Source organism: Centroberyx affinis, unplaced genomic scaffold (genome assembly GCF_046629955.1).
Source record: "Centroberyx affinis isolate AG114_WGS23_722 - 3 ecotype Tasmania unplaced genomic scaffold, CSIRO-AGI_Caff_v1 ptg005037l_1, whole genome shotgun sequence".
Lineage (NCBI taxonomy): Eukaryota > Metazoa > Chordata > Actinopteri > Beryciformes > Berycidae > Centroberyx > Centroberyx affinis.
Window position 1 is genome coordinate 91,630 of NW_027282481.1, and position 17,870 is coordinate 109,499.

General features: G+C 40.0%; 1 protein-coding gene across 1 annotated transcript; it reads left to right on the forward strand.

Moving 5' to 3' along the window:
* Positions 1 to 1,260: 1,260 nt before the first annotated feature.
* Positions 1,261 to 8,514, forward strand: LOC139666482 (ly6/PLAUR domain-containing protein 1-like). Its single transcript, XM_071545722.1, has 3 exons — positions 1,261 to 1,318; positions 4,570 to 4,704; positions 8,258 to 8,514. The coding sequence occupies exons 1-3, from the start codon at positions 1,270 to 1,272 to the stop codon at positions 8,512 to 8,514; spliced, it is 441 nt and encodes a 146-aa protein (XP_071401823.1). The 5' UTR covers positions 1,261 to 1,269.
* Positions 8,515 to 17,870: the final 9,356 nt, after the last annotated feature.

Sequence of the window (17,870 nt, forward strand, 5' to 3'; positions counted from 1 at the left end):
ATAGGAGCTTGATAGGAGTATTAGTAGTGATAACAGGTTAAAAAAGAACCCATAAAGTACCATAGGGTCATTATGAACTCACTGTTGAAGACCACAGACACACTGTAAGTCCCTACAATCATCATTTTAAAATACCGTGCAGCCATAGAAAACCCTATAGTAATACCACAGGTTATTAAGGATAATAAGAGGTTTAACAACACCACAAAGTACCATAAGGTGACCATATACTCACTATTGAACACCACAGGCACACTGCAAGTCCCAATAGCAATATTACAGACATATTATAGGCATAGGAGATAAACAAATTCTAAACACATCACAGCAACACTTATACAACAAATACCGAGGAGCAGCTGCTGCAAGGCAACAAATTATACCACAGAGAAAACAATGGTAGCCTATGCCATAGTAGCTTGATGGCAGCATTATTATAATTATACAAAAATACCATAAGATCACTGGAGTCACTATAATATCAATATCCTATGATATTACTACTTGAATTGATATTAAAGTGAGTTGATAGTGACCAAATGGTACTTTATGGTGTAACTGGTATTATAGTGATACCATAGGATGTTCAAAAAATACCATAAAGTACCATAAATCCAATATAAACTCACCATAATGCCTTATAGGTATATTAAAGTGACACCATTAGCTAAGTACCATAACGTCATAGTAAATTCACTATTGAGGGCCACATGCGCACTATAAGTCCCCATAGGAATATCATAGGAATATTATGGAGATACTACAGGAGATTAAGTGATAAAAGGGTGATAAGAAAGGTAAGGTCACTATTAACTCACTGTTGAGAACCACAGACGCACTTTAAGTCACTATAGGATTATTATAGTGATACCATAAGAGATAGAAAATACAAAAACGCACGATAATTTATGTATAAACTCACTATTGAGACGCACTGCCAGCCACCATACGAATATTATAGGAGTATTACAGTGGTTTATTTCGTCAAGGCATGAAGACAAACTAGTGACTGATGTATGAAATCCCAACTGCGAGCTTTCATCACGTGGTGCGCTTTATGATTTCGGCGCTCCGGATTTGTCTCCAGTTGCTCGGAGGACGAGACTCTCAGTTTTGCGGAGCTTTTTGCCTTCACCTCACCTCACCCAGCCGGAGAATGAGCGGATCTGTGTCCGGGATTCCTCCTCCTCCTCCTCCGCGGTGGTTTAGCTGCCTCTGAACAAGTTCATCGGGTCTGATGGTTCCCCTCCGAGCCTCATCTGGGAGAGAATGCGTCTTCTCGTTTTCGCGACTTTATTTGGAGTCCTTCTCGACGCAGGTAGGTTCAACTTGGAGAGACCGCAACCCCGTCGTTTCCACTAGAATGATGGCACAGGTTGGCGCGCATCTTCCCAAGCCCGTATACAACACAAACTGTAGGCATATTTGCATATATTTTAACATCATATATGTTACTGACAAACCTTTATATATAAAAAAAAAATCTTGTATCTTTGTATCCACATTTACGCGCAATATAGGGAATGCATGTCAATATTACAAAAAAATCCACTTGCATTTGTGCCACATGCATGTATTTGCATATATGGTACAGAGATATAAACGCATCTTATTGCTCCTAAATATATTTACTTATATTTCTAAATCTACATGTCAGACTCTATTTCCTTATATATGACCATATCTGTTTTCTGCGTCTTGCAGTTTGCTGAATCTTTCAAATCTTGACCCTTCTCACATATTTTTGGATTACCTCATATACTTTTGGCAAAGAAAAATCGGAAAATAGCCTCAGTGGTCAGCTGGAGGATTTAGGTTTTGCGCTCTGACGGCGGTTTGGCGTGGAGAGGGTGCGCTGAAGGATTCCTCTGCGCTATTTGGGCATTCCGTGCAAGACGCAGACTTTGTCAATAAAAAGCTTTAAAGTGTTAAATCCTGACAGCGGTGTCCGTCAATTGTCCATCAGTTGTCCATTTCTCTCGGAGGGTGTATTTACTTCGAGAAAGGGCTTTTATGCTTGCCAGTAAACCACAGTATTTAAGTAGAAGGTGAAGATGCTGCTGCCTTGTACCATTTTGCTCTTCCCCCTCTTTTTAATAGGATGCCTAATGGTTATACATATAGAAGGTTTCTTTACATTCATATCCATATAAGGATCAGACTAATGCAGTGCTTTCTGCACTGGTATTCTTATCTGTTTCTCTTTTTACAAAGATATTATATATTGTGTTTGGAATTTTATATGGATGCCTATGGGATTACAGTGGGATTGAGAGTAGAAGATGTTGGTTTTTGCAATTGCAATGTCCCTTGGATGCAGAAAGTAATTTGTTTTCTATGATTTTTTTGTTACCCTCTGTTGTGGGGCAAACAAATAGATTTTGAATGATTTCCTAAAACTGATAACCTATCCCCAAGCACTAGGTGATGCTTTTCAGTATGACAAATACTCCCAAAAAATAAGAAAACCCTTTTTTTTTTTCTTTCTTTCTTTTCCACAAGACGCCATTCAGTTGATGGATGGGGGTTTCACGCATTTGCTGGGTTTAAAGTAATTAGGCTTGGGTTGTGATGTTGTTTTGGACCTTTATCAGTTGAGCCGGTGTTTGATGGGGCTGTCAGAGTTGAGATTAATGATTGGTGCCATTTCAATAATTACACCAGTAATATCAGTCACTGGGAACGGATGTCTTGTGTGGAATATTTAGGGAAGAAAAGGCAGGAGATGTTTGTGGGACTTGTGGAGTTTGTGGTTTAACTGTGTCTGTGTGATGCTGGGGATGATGATGATGTCTTTGAGAAATACTAATTGAACCTGGCAGGCACAGCAGTTAAAGCAATCTAATGTGTCAATCAATACTGACTCATGTAATTAGCAACAAAAACCGGTTTGTGAACTGAGGTTGTGTTGATTATTGTGTTCTACTTTTCACTTCTCTGTGAAAAAAACACTGCTCACCATTCAGAGAGGCAATATGGTTAGTCTGCATCAAGCTATATGCTTACTTATACTTTCCTTCAATGCAGTGAGCGTCCATTGAAATCAATTCTCGTGTCAACATCGCACAGTAAGGATATTATCCATAAAGATGTTGCCAAGCCTTTAGATCACCTGATTTCCATTCAGTGAAATCTCTGCCAGTCTGTTTTAACATTGTCATTTTGAATAACGGTGAGATGGCACTTATTTTCAACAACACAGATAGCTTTAATATTGACTCAACCTTGATACTTTATCCATTTTAGATCTGACAGCTGAATTTTTTGAAGATGCATTACTCTCTCTACTGGAGCGCTCAGGCTCTGGATTAGCTTTTGGGGAAAAAGAAATGATCATCCAGAGAGTTTTCCCAGCATCAGAGGAAATTTTGCCAAAGCTGGGCGAGGCGCTGTGCATTACAGCACTGTTTACAGTTTTACTACCCCAAAGGACATGAATACACATGGGGCTTCATCCGGGATGCACCAAGTCTCTCTTCATGCTTGTTGGTATTATAAAGTTACCATTTTACTGTCTATTGACGGTGAAGACAGCCAAAGATATAAACGTCGACATCATAGGCAAACAAAAATACACACTTTGGTTCACCAGCAATCAAAAAATCAGTGGGTTGAATGGGAATCTACAAGTCAGTGCTTTGCTCATGTGTTTTTCCTGTGTTTTTCACGGCTTAGTCTCACCTCAGCATGTGAATCTATAACCCCCCTGTTGACACTAATGAGACAGCTCAGGCAACTGAAAGCGAGGCTGAAAACATCAAAGATTAGACTCGGGCGATGGTCCGCTTTATTAGCCAATGTGCTTGTGAGGCAGGTAGCGTCATCGCACGCTGTACAGCAGCCTCAGCACTGACCTTCTGCAGCGGGCGTAATGTCATGCCACATATTGTTTAGAAGATAGAGAAGAAGACACCGTGTTACACTGTACTTTTCTGGAACAGTGGTCTTGAAGATGTTTTGGGGCCATTAAAGGCACTTGCGAAAAAACGCTAAAGCTGAAAAATCCTCGGTTGCTTTGTTCTAGAAAAACATGAAAAACTGGCAGAGTGACTCATGGACTTTTGTGAAATTCTAGAAACACGACTAGAAACAGGCAGCAGTTTGACATTGAAATAGCGCAGTGGAAAGTGAGGGTGTGGCTGTGGTGTAACTGATGCGAACACAGTGAAGTTTTCATTTTCAGCGAAATCTTTCCTTATTTAACCGTGACGAAAAACCTTAACCCCCCCCCAACCTCAACTAAAGCTGTTTTACTCGCTAAGCGTAAACCGTTAGCTAAATTCATGCTGTTGTCGCATAATCCCGTCATGGTGGAGAAATTTAGTGAGACTGTTTCACGTATTTCACAAACAGCAAAAATACACGTAGCGTTAAACCAAATGCTTTTCTCATATCATGTGATGGATTGATTGATTGACTAATTGCTTGATAGATGTTTTGTCTATCTATCTATCTATCTATCTATCTAGAGAACTCCATAGGAAAACAAGAATCGTGTCTTCCAGTCTGCAGTATGAATCACCCTTAATTGTCCATAAAGCCAGTAATGTATGTGACTGTGTTTTGCAGGAGATGCCCTTCAGATCCAGTGCTACCAGTGCGAGGAGGTGAAGCACAACGACTGCTCCACGCCGGAGTACATCGTCAACTGCACCGTCAACGTTCAGGACATGTGCCAGAAGGAGGTGCTGGTCAAACCCGATGGTAAGGGGCGGAGGCGGCTTCGCTGCGACGTGGAGCTCTCCTGTGCTGTTTCACCACAGTGATTCTCAACCGTTTTCATATCAGGGACCCCTAATTTAGTCCACATTAGAGCCCTGGACCCCCATTTGATGAGCTTTTGTCTCTCGGACCCAAATCTGAGAATATTTTTATTGTTAGATTTGATTTTGCCAGAATTCCATGACTATCTGTATTGTAGGTAGAGAGATAACAGTGAAACTATGATCAAAATAATCATTCTTCTACATTCTTTAATTGTGTTAACTTCTTGTAAATTAAATAATGGTGAAGTTTAACAATTCATCAATTTTCTGGGGACCCCCTGGGACCCCTGCAAGGACCCCTGGTGGTCCCCGGACCCCACGTTGAGAACTGCTGTTTTACCACATTGATGCACAGCTCCCGCACCATCAAGCATGTGCACCACACAGATAATCAGCAACGCTGTTTCCTCGGTTCAGTCGTTGTTTTCTACCCAAGAGTCTGAAGGATGGTATGCAGGCACAATGGAAGGCAAAGGATAATACATACTGCACATTACAATTGATAATCAATACACTCAATACAATACATCAATGCACTATTTTAAAGAATACATGAACTGGTTTCATTCATCTTAAAAGTTCCTTACCCAAAATTTTTGTACGCACAACCAAATTGAACTTGATGCCAGATTCACCAGAATACATGAAAGTGGTAATCCTTGAGTTCCTTGTTTTTGCGACATCTTTGTTGCTAAGAGCTCGTTGCTGTGGTGTTTCTGCACTGCAGTTCCCACGGATCACCTGTCAGTCAAACAGTGTGGGCGGAGCTTGGATTTCCTGTCGATGAAGTTTGAGTTTCTGTAGGTGGCTTTCATGAATTGGGTATAGGTTGAATCACTATTGTGTTATATTAATCAGCGATAAAGAGTGGCAAAATGTCAATTTATTTACATGAAAATGTTGCAGATTATTACTTTAACTTGCTTTTCTGTAACATATCAAATGCAAAAACTAATTTCTAGCATTGCCTGGGTACGGCTTTTTTTTTGTCATATTCTTTGAAATGATCATATGATGGAATCCAGGATAGAGTCAGTGAAGATTTATAATTGAGGCCACAGATGTATAAAGATGGCAGCCTCCTAGAATGATGTCATCAAGTCTTCCCAACCCGTCAGGACCGGTGCTATGCATGCAACACATGCACATGCCGGCTTGGCCTTGTTTTGAAAGCCGAGCAGGTCGTCTGTAATACTTTTTAAAATACTTTTTTTTACACGTAGTGAAAGTGCCACTTCTTTTTGTTCAAGTCCTGCCCACGCAGTCTACATAAACAACAAATCGAATGAGCTGCAACGTTCGCACCTGTTGACATTTTCTCTCTTGACAATGAAAAGACCGAAACTCAGACAGAAAATGATGCTTCAATCACAACAACAGCCCCGACTCTTCAATAGCGGCTCTATCACTGCAGAGAACATGAAAGAGAAACCCAGACTGTTTGGGTCAAAGGACCATGTGGCAGACCCAAAAGAATGTGTTTCACCATCCACTTTTCCTCCAAAATCGTAATATTTCTAGTAGTACAGGCTGACCTAGCAGTACGGGCTGAATAGGTCAAAACGATCCGCTGTGATTTCACTGTAATAGACATTGTTATCTGTTATTTTGCGGCTTTGCTCAACTACAAAGAACGAGGGAGAGGCATCGAATCATCTGTGGATTTAAGTGTTAGACGAGTATTACAGGAATTACACTTGAAGACGGAGCATCAAACTGGGAGAAACCTATACTTCAGGCAGTTTTCCTCTCCCTTGACACAAGCAAATGTAAGGCCTTGCGATACATATATATATATATATATTTTTGGATAATGAACATATATGAGCATGAATCAGAACAAAGTCGTCTCTGTCTTAACGCCGTCCTCGTCGTGTCCTTCCAGAGCCCCAGCGGGTGCTTCATCTCGCCGCACCTCTTCTGCTCATTCATCAGACGGGAGAGATGTGTGGTTTCCCTTTGCTTTCCACTGACACAGCATTAGATTTGGTTCGTGTAGGCGTACGGGAAATAAAAACGGTACATTCAAGGTGCATTTACCTCCGCGCCAAAGGGAGGAAACCGGCTTGGATAGATAAAACTGTTGTGTAATTGGAAGGTCGCAGGTTCAGTCCGCGCAGCACATGTACACGCCAAACGGCTTTGTGTCCTGTCGAAGTGTCCTTGAGCAAGACACCGAACCCCCACCTGCACAGCAACAGTAGAGACATTGATTTACTGCTTTGCTATGCCAGGCACAGAAGTATCGGACGGTCTGAATACTGATGCTTTGTGTGTGTAGCCATGTGTGCTGCTGTACACCAAGGACACAACGGATATCATGGGGAAAATGCTCAATTGTACACATGTCTTCTCTTACATCAATAAAAGACGTTCCCCTGATAACTGCAGGCAGAGATTGAATTGAATTTAGCTGAATTGATTGACTGATCTGCTCAATCCAAAACTTTTTATTTGTCCTGAAAGGGAGATTTCATTTGCAGACAAGGTTTTACAACAAAAATACACAAAAAACATGATAAATAATACAATAAAACACCAGGTAAATTATGAAACACCTACTGTAACATCAAAAGTGCATAAGATTACATAACAAATCACACACACATATAGCACACCGGCAAACCTCAGCTGATGAGGCCAGATGGGGAGTCAGTAGCCCTACAGAGCAGTAAAAAGTTGCAACATTGCAAAATATGAGGTTCGTATACAGGCATACAATTCACAATAACATGAACAAACTTGATAAGACCATACAGGGAGTCGATAGCTCTATATAGTGCAATAAAAAGATGCAGTGTTGCAAAATGTATAAGATATAAGATATAAGATAAGATATAAGACAAATTAAGCAATGTAATTACAGTGTAGGATAAATGAGTCCCTAGTTCTTTCTCTCCTAATGATCCTAATGAGGATAATTAGAATCAGTGCAGTTTAAGGGCTCCCCATAGTCAGACAGTGCAGTATTGAGCAATTCCACAATAATTATATAATCGAACAAACCGCATCATATTGGTAAACCCTACTCTCTTTAAAATTCAGGAAGAAAATCCCTCCGATCTGCAAAAAATGTAAAGTTGTGAAGTGATTTTAACTTGTTTCCAGACCTATCAAGCTTATTTCTTGATATTTTTGGTCTCTATTATCTCACTACGCAGAGAATTTTGCTGGTTTCAATAAATTTCACTTGAGACAGGTCAATATGACTTCTGTCAAGAAATCATATACATAAAACAATGAAGAACATCTGGAAACAAGAAAATTTCTCCAAGACAATTTCACTTTTACCAAGTAAAAGTAAAGAAAGTTAAGTAGGCTAAATGTCCTGAAACAAGTTACATGCTCCTGAAAAAAAAGTCAGATTTGTTGAAACTGGTGATGATTTCACACAAACAAAATCCTAAAATAAGCTTGATAAGTCTGGATAGCATAAGACTCTGGACTCTGCTCCGGTCCGGTCCCACCTCTGTCTGTCTGTTTCTCCGCAGGAATACACTACCGCAAGTCCTGCGCCTCCTCGGGGGCTTGTCTCATCGCCTCCTCTGGCTACCAGCAGTTCTGCACGGGGCGGCTCAACTCGGTGTGCATCACCTGCTGCAACACCCCGCTCTGCAACGGGCCCAAGAGGAAGCGTCCCGTCCCCTCGGCGGCGCCGCCGAGCCAGCGGCTGAACCGCTCGCCTCTCTTCCTCCTGGCCCTCCTGCTGCCGGCGCTGGGCCCCGTGACAGTCCCGCTCCTGACGTAGACCGAGGGTGCGACCACACCCACACTGTACAGTCGGCTTTCTTTTGTCCGAACCGTAGAGGAAAAGCTGACTTTGTTGCGTTTTTTGTATTCGGTTCGTTTAGGTTCACGCTGCCTAATTAGAACAGAATCAGGGCTTGTAAACAAAGAAGTCGCTTGTTTATTGGACAGAGTTTTGGTCACCTGACATCTTGCCAGGTTAGAGATTTTGGCAGCGGGGGGCGGAGTCAAAACAAATCCCAGTTCCCGTAACTTTAGCTGACCTTGATGGAACTTGTCTGCACTCTTTGCTGTAATTTCCCTTCTCTGCTGTTCAAACCAGTTAAGAAACCATGAAGAAACAGCTGAATATGAGCGTCAGTCCAGACTGCAGTTTGCCCTCGCTTCACTTTGTTCTGCTATAGGCTTTCCAAGCATGAGGAACTGCTGGCTATTAGATGTCAACGTCCATCTCCTTCTACCCATAAACCCTTGTGTTTTGGAGTCGTTTCCTCTAGTTGGTTCACATTGCGTTCTCGCTCCTAACAAACCGCTCTGCAGTTCACTTGGAAGAGGACAGGGGCGACTCTGCGCCATTTTGGTGCCGCCCGAGTTCAAATGGCATCGTTCTCACCGGGCAAAAACAAACTGAACTAAAGAAGTAAACGCTCCAGAGTTCGAATAAACCGCTCCAAACATGGCTGAAGGTCTGGGCAGCACACATACACACATTCTGGAGAAATTCAAATAAAAACAGCACCCCGGTTTAATTATTTTGACGACTGAACGCAAATCCTACCCCCTGTTTTTTTCCTGTGTACGATCGCCCTGCTGGAGCCAAGACTTCCCGATCAATGATGTGACGTGAGAGCAGATGTGAGAGCATCACACTCGGCCCCTAACCTCTCGTCGGAGTGAGAAACCGTTAATCCGATCGATATCACACCCGTGAAAAAAACTGAGAATGACTGGAGAATGAGTAACTGGAAGAACATACTGTATATACCGGGCTTTCTGAATCATTTATTGCTCTTGTTACCGGAGAGAAGGACCGTCAAGCCCGCAACAAAGACATCTCTCCGTTTCTTTGCTTTTTGTGAAGTGGAGCGTTTTGTGAAGAACCCGCTTTGAAGTTATTTTCTGGTTATTATGCGCTGGAAAAGGGCAGCGCTGGTAGAAGTTGCTGTAGAAAAGAATACCTTCAAGCTTTTATTATTGGAGATTTTTTTTTTTTTTTTTGATTTATGGTTTCATACAGCACCTGTTATTTGTTGTTGTTGTTGTTGCTATTGTTGTTGCTTCGAGTAAGTGTTTTTCTTTCTCTTTCTTTTTTTTTTTAATTGAGTTTCATCACACTGTCAGGATGTAGAGGGCACTTTCATTCAGGCAAAGTATTAAATCTGAAGTTTATATTAGCTCTCTTGCAGCACAGTGTCTTCAGTGGTATTTTACATTCAGTATATTTTCCACTGCCATACAGTATTAATAAACATTTCAGTGCAGGGAGCATAAATGATGCCGAAATGGTTTCACAAAGTCTATTTGTGTTATTGCTTATTAATCTTCGTTCTTAATGCTAAGATTAAATTGATTTAGTAGCAAAGAGCAACTCAGTGGAAATATTAATAAACAAATTGCAAATATGCCAAATATTTATTCCTTTGTAAATGAGACCTTGGGCCCTCTAAGAGATAAACACCCAGCACAGTGAATTATTAAATGAGTATTGCGTAGCCGACCTGTTAGTGATAGATGCTGTATGAGAACAAGCTATGAGCACAAATAAATTCTCACTTGATAGCTGCTTCCAGGTGGCACCACAGATATTTCCCTTTAAGTATAAGTATATACATTTCTTCTTTCTACTTCAGAAAGTTCAACATATGCCCAAATCATAACTAGTAACGCATGTAGCCGATGCTGTAGACCAAACCGACTGTATTTTATAAGTTGCACCAATGGAATAAAAAAAAACAATCTGACCTACGGATCTTATTTCAGTGTCCAGATGGGCTTTTTGTGAAATTTGCTGGCTCATATTTCTCTCTAAATGATTTATTGGGCAGTGCCTATTTATTGTTTTCATGAAGTTTCTTTCTTTATTCATTGCTTGCATTGGGTTGTTTGATATGTCCAGTATTATCTTTATATTTAATGAATGTGCTCTAAGGGATACTAGACGACAACAATTACTGTGTTGTCGTGCCACACAAAGGGATTGTACGGTCCGAAGCAGAGCCAAAAGCCAAGAGACCAAACCAAGAGACTTATTAAAAAAGGATATTGCAAAATGACTTGTTATTATATTGTAGAGTGACTTATTATTATATTGTAGAGTAACCTATTATTATATTGTAGAGTGACTTATTCCAGAGCATTATTTTACAGCTCTGGAATGTTCATCTTGAACAAAAAAGTAGACAATTTTGGGCAGAGATGGATCACTTTTCATGACAGTTTTTTGATTGGTCTTCTGTGAAGAGTAATACTGTATTCTGCTGGTATGTGATGTAAATAAATGTTGCAAAAAAAAAAAAACACTCAGACTTGTCAACTTTAGACTTAGTTTAAGGGCAGTTAAGCATAAAGTTAAAGGTAAAAAGGTAAAGTTAGAGGTTCATTCCAAAGAGAAATCGAAAATGCACCTACTCTTTCAAATGATTGATAACACAACATCAGAACAAATGATGCTGCTTTGTAAAGGATCGTACGTAATTTAAATCCACAATCTGGTACAGACTTTTTTATGCCTCTGCATTATGTTTTCAGGTTGTCCGTCCCATTCTCATGAACACGATATCTCAGGAACGCCGTGAGGGAATTTCTTCAAATCTGGCACAAACGTCCACTTGGACTCAAAGATGAACTGATTAGAATTTGGTGGTCAAAGGTCACTGTGACCTCACAAAAGACTTTTTTGGCCATAACTCAAGAATTCATACGCTAATTATGACAAAATTTCACACAAATGTCTAATAGGATAAAATGATGAAGTGATGACATTTTATATCCAAAAGTTCAAAGGTGAACTTCACTGTGACATCATAATGTTTTGCTTATCACTGTAGCTGAGAAAACGATCTTGGGTCATTCTGCAAAAACGGTGGAAGTGCTGTCACTTACTTTTGCAGACACCAAAATCCTTTAAGTTGAACTAATAATCACATTAATTATATATGTTCAATAAATAAAGACTGTCCTTGCAATGATAAAACAAAGTTTATTGGCAGAGGCATACAACCACGAGGCAGTTATTTCTATTTTTTTTTTTTTTCCCAAAATGGATATATAGCGTTTTGTGAATGATCCTTTCATTTCTATAAGAATTTGAACAGGACTGATTGCATTATTTGGAAACAGACGCTATTGTGTTTTGCGTATGAAAGAATGAATTTTCTCAGCTATTAGTGACTTGAAATTCCAAGCAGTGATTACTGCAGGCAGGTCCAGAACAGGCTGGGAAACGTGTCTCAGGAGGCAGAAATAATCAAAATAACTAAACATCAGTGGGCGGAGCCAAAGAATCACAGTTTTTCAGACCGCAAGTTAGCTAACTGGCAAACTTCAATGGTAAAGAAGGAACTCTAGTCAAAATAAGAATAAGAAATATAAATGGCAGTGATTTTTTTTAATTTATTTTTTTCATGACTGTGGCATTCATGATCTAGCTTCTAACTTCCTTACATAGCTATCGGCTAGTTTGGCTAGTTTTAACTTGGAAGGTCAGCTAGGCTAACTAGCTGATAACTTACGGCTACATTTCATTTTTTCACTTACAAGCAAGAATGCTGCTTCATCACATAACAGTTAGGGTGAGTTCTCTCTTATCCCTTTCCTTTTACGCTGGTCTTCAGTCTAATGTTACTTAGCCAGAAAAACTGTGGTTCTTTGGCTCCGCTCACTACGGTTTAACTCAACCAATGAGATTATTTCTGCCTCTAGAGTAGCTCTGCCTTCAGTAAATGTTTGTAGGCTACAACTAAAACTCAGATCTGCAAAATATTCATGTAGTGTTGCGAGTTTCTTGACCTTTTCCTTCTTGACAGAACAAAGAAAAAGCCTCATTTCCATATGGTGTTGTTCAAAGTATAGCCTACTACAAAAAAAGAGGTGATAATACTGTAGAGAGCAAGTTACACAGAGATAAACTGCAATCTTATTTTGCTGTCACTCCTCCAACATGGTGTTTCTCATGCACTCTCCAAACGTTCTGTTACGCCCACCTCCACCTGCAGACTTCCCATCTGCCCAAACCTAAAACCAAGCATTAGTATTCACCTCAGATGCATGAATTTGGGGGTGGAGGGTGGGGGGTTCGGGATCACCTTATTTCACTACCCGGGAAATTAAATCCAGTGTTGCTGGTGGTCCCTGGGAGGTGATATGGGCCTGAATGCTCTCTCTCCATTTCTTTAACCTTCACTCAGCCAGGCCAAGGGAAGGGCAGCATCGGATAAAGTGGTTTATTCAATTAGCTACACTCTCCACCTTAGTAGCTACATGCTGCCTACCACCACTCAATTACTCACCCATCGATTATTTTCTGCATTGCGCCTGCTTCTGTGGCTTTCAAATTAAGTATAATTTTGTGAATAAACACATACGTTTTAACTGTTTGCTTTACTGCGTTAAATATCTGCATGCATAGCTCTAGGAAGCACTAATCCCTTAAAACAACCTTACATTTGTAAGGGAGTTATTGATCCCATCGAAACCTCCTTAAACACCCCCTTAATCTTGACATCATCATGAAAAATTCAGGGAGACAGGAACTTTACCATTAATTTCCACTTAATAACCCTGTAAACCATGCACAAAAGGCATGAAAAATCCCTTAATTACTAGTGTGTCTGTGAATCAATTTATGAGTAAATCCCTTATAAACCCATGATACTAAACTTACTTTTTAAAGCTATGTTATTTTTAAGGGATAATTAATGTTTATGCAATGGAGAAATTAAGGACATTTCAGGGGTAAAATAATAGTATTTTAACCTTCCTTTTCACGCGTGATTCTAGTAGATCTTTACTACTTGTTGTGTGTGTGTGAGACTTTCAGTGATGTAAAGGTCCTGTGCATGCTGGAGTCCACCTGCGTGCATTTTCAATATGATGCCGAGCCAATCACTGGAGGAATTGTCACCACCGGCTTACGCTGAGACCTGATAGAAGCCTTCTGTGAGGCAGGAGATTAAGGTTTGGTCAGACTGAGTAGAGAATACAGATTAGACATAATCCACTCAGCATTACACCCAGTCTACAATAGCCGTTTTGTCTCCTGGAAGCACGCCAGAGTCTTGTACAATTCAGGTAATTCAGCAAGGATGAGATAGCAGAAACCCCTCTCCCACCCCCAGAAAACAGCCATGTATTCCGATATTGAGCCATAAAAGCCTGCCGCCTGACATGACAGCATATAAAATACTCTTTCATTCCCTTATCTTTTGGATGGGAGAATCCTATACAGGCTAGTTTAAGCATCTATTGCATCTGCTGGTAAAGGGGCTGAAGGCAGTTTGAAGTGACATACAAACATTTGGCAGAGAAAGTGCATACAGCTTGGCAGTTAAGATGTGGCTATAGGAAGATTGGCTAGGAAGAGTATCACTGGCAACAGATTGAGTTGTAAGTGCCGTAATAGTGTTTCCAAGTAACTACTTTCAATGGGCTGTGTGGAGTTATAGTTATCATTAGCTGATGTGGGCTGAAAAGTATTAGACACTCTTAGGTTTTCTTTGAACTTGTACCTTTTTGAGAATTAACCCAATAATTCAACCTTTAAGTATGCTTTTACTTTACTTTGCTGCATTTGAACTTGAATCCAGTGCAATGTACGGATTTTTTAGGTTCTTTATACACACTGCATTGGTAACTCTTAAGTCTGAAATTAGAAATACACAAATGTATCCATGTTGTAGCTTAGTTGACATCCATCCAGCTGTATTATTGTGTTGTTAGTTTGTTGTCTAGCTAGTTTGCTAGTCTTGCTAGCTAGTTGGATAGCTAGTAATAAAAGAAAATGTCAATGTATTAACATTATTGAATAATGGGGATGGGCATTTTCAATGTTGTTTTGTTTTAATCACAGATCAAATACTGACATTAACTTATTTTTACAACAGTGTGTAACAATGTGTGCAAGATCATAGTGAACTCTCTTGTAACTCAGTAACTTTTACTCGCAGTACACTTTAGATGAGCTTGTAGACTACGTCTTACTTTTATTTAAGTAGATTTTTACACTAGTAATTTTACTTCTAAATCACAATTTCAGGTAAGCAACAGCACTGACAGGAATGGTAGCTACTATTTTCACCCCTGTTATACACACACATGCACACACACACACACACACGTACATGCGCATACACATAATTAAACCTCCATTCTCCCTATGGTCTTATGCATGGCCACAGTGCTACATATAAAAAGGCACAATCATTATGACATATTAGCCTGTATTTATGTTACCTGAACACTGGCTGAACCACTGTCCACAGTAAGGTCCATTATAACAGCCACTTTGCAGAGAGATGAAAACCAATACATGATAAGATCACAGCTACGCTATTAAATAAAGCTTTTCAGCCCGGTGTGTGAGACAAGTCATTACACGACGGCATCCGCTCACTTAAATGTTGATGTTAACTACAGTCGAACCTCAGCAGTGTGTGTTTGTGTGTGTGTCTACTACACCTTTAACTTTGGGACTATTAGCAGCAAAAGCGTCATGCAGCGAGAGTGTGTGTGTGTGTGTGTGTGTGTGTGTGTGTGTGTGCGTATGACAGAGCATCATTAAACCCAAAGACGGAGGAGAGAAGGGGGCAGCGTGGAGGGAGTCAGGACGGAGGATCAGAGAGGGGAAGTGCAGACTACAGATCTCCTGGGGTTAAGAAGCAGCAAAAATAGGAGATTATTAAAAATAATAAGGCCCACCTCTGCCTAGCTCTAATGACGTGAGCGCAAACACAGTCATATTAGGGCTTTGGCGGTGGAAATACTTCAGTTGATGAGGGACCTCAACTCATCTGCTTTGTTTACTGTGTAGGCTAAGTGTATCGGAAATGAGGGGGAAATTATCTATTCTTCTGTGGGCGGCGGAAGTTGTTTGAGGTAGAGACAACGGTGCTAACGTACGACAACAACATCAAAACCCCCCAGGGACTTAATTACCTGGAGTCAACCACAGACACCGTAAACTGTACGTTTATAATGAATCACAGCTAGCCCACTACAATGGATCTAATTTCATTTACAAGTTATTATCCAATAAATTAAACACATTAACCCGACCATCAAATAGGCTTAATTATACTTTTGATCAATGAGTGAAATCAACGTTTACATGAATGAATGCTTTTCAGTTACAATTCTCATTAAATATATTGGGTTTGATGTGATTAGCGTCACAGTGAAGCCGGTCCTGCTAGTGCTGAGCAGTGCATCCAACTCTACTATTTAAAGTCCCATATTCTCCACTTTCCAGTGTTTTATTTTGTGTCTTGAGGTCCATTCCAAGCTGTTTGTGTGGTGTCATGTACCAAAAACACTATCAATCCATTTTGATACGTTCATTTTCCAGCATCTCTCTGAACCTTACCAAGAACAGGCTGTTTCTGTCGCTGTGTCTTTAAGGCTCATTAATATTAACGACCCCTCTGTTCTGACTGGCTAACCGTTTCGAGAGTGAAACATGAGACACCGCAGCCCGGCAGCTACAGGTAGGGAAAACTCTCCGGTAATAAACAATGACAGCCGCTCAACCGCTTTGAAAAAAACACTTTGTTAGTCTACTATTTCTTACAAAAATGATAATGAGCGAACCTTTGTGACGCCACAAAGTTACTGAAGTCCAAACGGCTCGTTTAGAGGCTCACTTTTCTAATATGGATTGTGTGGATTTAGTTGGCAACCGTGCATTTTGATACTTTCACCATGTTTAGATAGACCATCCAACTCCTTTATAATCAAAGCGGCAAGGGGAATCCTGTTTTACACCATATGGGACCTTTAACATAAATCTGATGACATGGCAGTCAACCTGATGCAAGCTACTTTGTCGAAGCAAAACCACATTTCATTTTCACTTCAGGGCAGTAAAACGCGTCTTCATTGCAGTCAGCAAGGTCAGCGTGCCAGTAAAGAGAGAAACATAAATGCAATTAAAACAAAAACAATCCCACAAAGTTATAGGGAGAGAAAGGGATTAAGTTAACAAGCAGCGGACTGGTGTTAAATACATCCGAACCAGAGAGATAAAAGAAAATAAATCAGAGTAAAGGTTGTTAAAATCCCTTGTTACACTGATCATGCCATTCCAGTGAGACTGCTTTATGGATCTGGTGCTGGGAGGGTCAAAACCTGTCAGAGAGGAAGCTTAGCTAGAAACAAGCCAAATCTTATTTTATCAATTATATGTTATTCACTGCAAAAAAAAATATAAACTGCAAATAAAAACAAAAAAAAACTTTATATTCTTAAAAATAAATCTTAACAAGTCATACAGTCCTATATTCAGCCTTCAAATCTTATTTTTCTTAAAGGAGTAGTTCACCCAAAAATCTTAACAAGTCATAACTAAAACTCTAAAGAACAGGTCCCCATTGACTTCAGTTGTTTTGGAGAAGGCTGCTACGAAGTTGTGCTGGCAACTTCCCTGTGTGTTATATGGACTAACAAATTTCACCTGTGTTTCATTTGGCATGAGGCTGAGTGGATGATGACTTTTCAAGAATTTTCATTTTTGGGTGAACTATTCCTTTAAAACGAGAAAAATTCTGCCAGTGTGGTGAGATAACTTCAAGATACTGACACTCATTTCTAGAAATGAGTGTCAGTATGTTGAAACCAGTCAGAATAAGGCAGATCACTGCACTGCTATCAAGAAAATGACACTTGATTCTACAAAAGTCTTGAAACAAGTTGATTTGTATTGGAAACAAGTGAAATTATCTCACCCCGTGACAGATTTTTTTCACTTATTTTGAGAAAATTATGATTTTAGGACTCAATAATAGACTACATGTCTTGTTAAAATGGAGATTTAAAACTGATATTGATAAAAAGGCTCATGATGGATGGCGAGGCTCTGTGGTCTCTTGTCGTTTGTTAAAACCAAGTCCATTGGTGCCCTCTAGTATTCAAAACCGGTGGCACAGGAACACACTGTGCAGCACTATCAGCAGCTGACAGCAGGAGATGCACTGCTGTGGATAGAAACACAGGCTGCTGTCTGTTTGGGAAACTTAAATATTGACTTTGCCATTCTGTTCAGTAAGAAGGAGTGAAAGAACTCAAGTGTACTTTCTAGTGATTTGGTTTGGTTATTTGTATTCTTTTTATTGTTGTTGCTCTTTGTGTTCTTGTTATACTTACTGT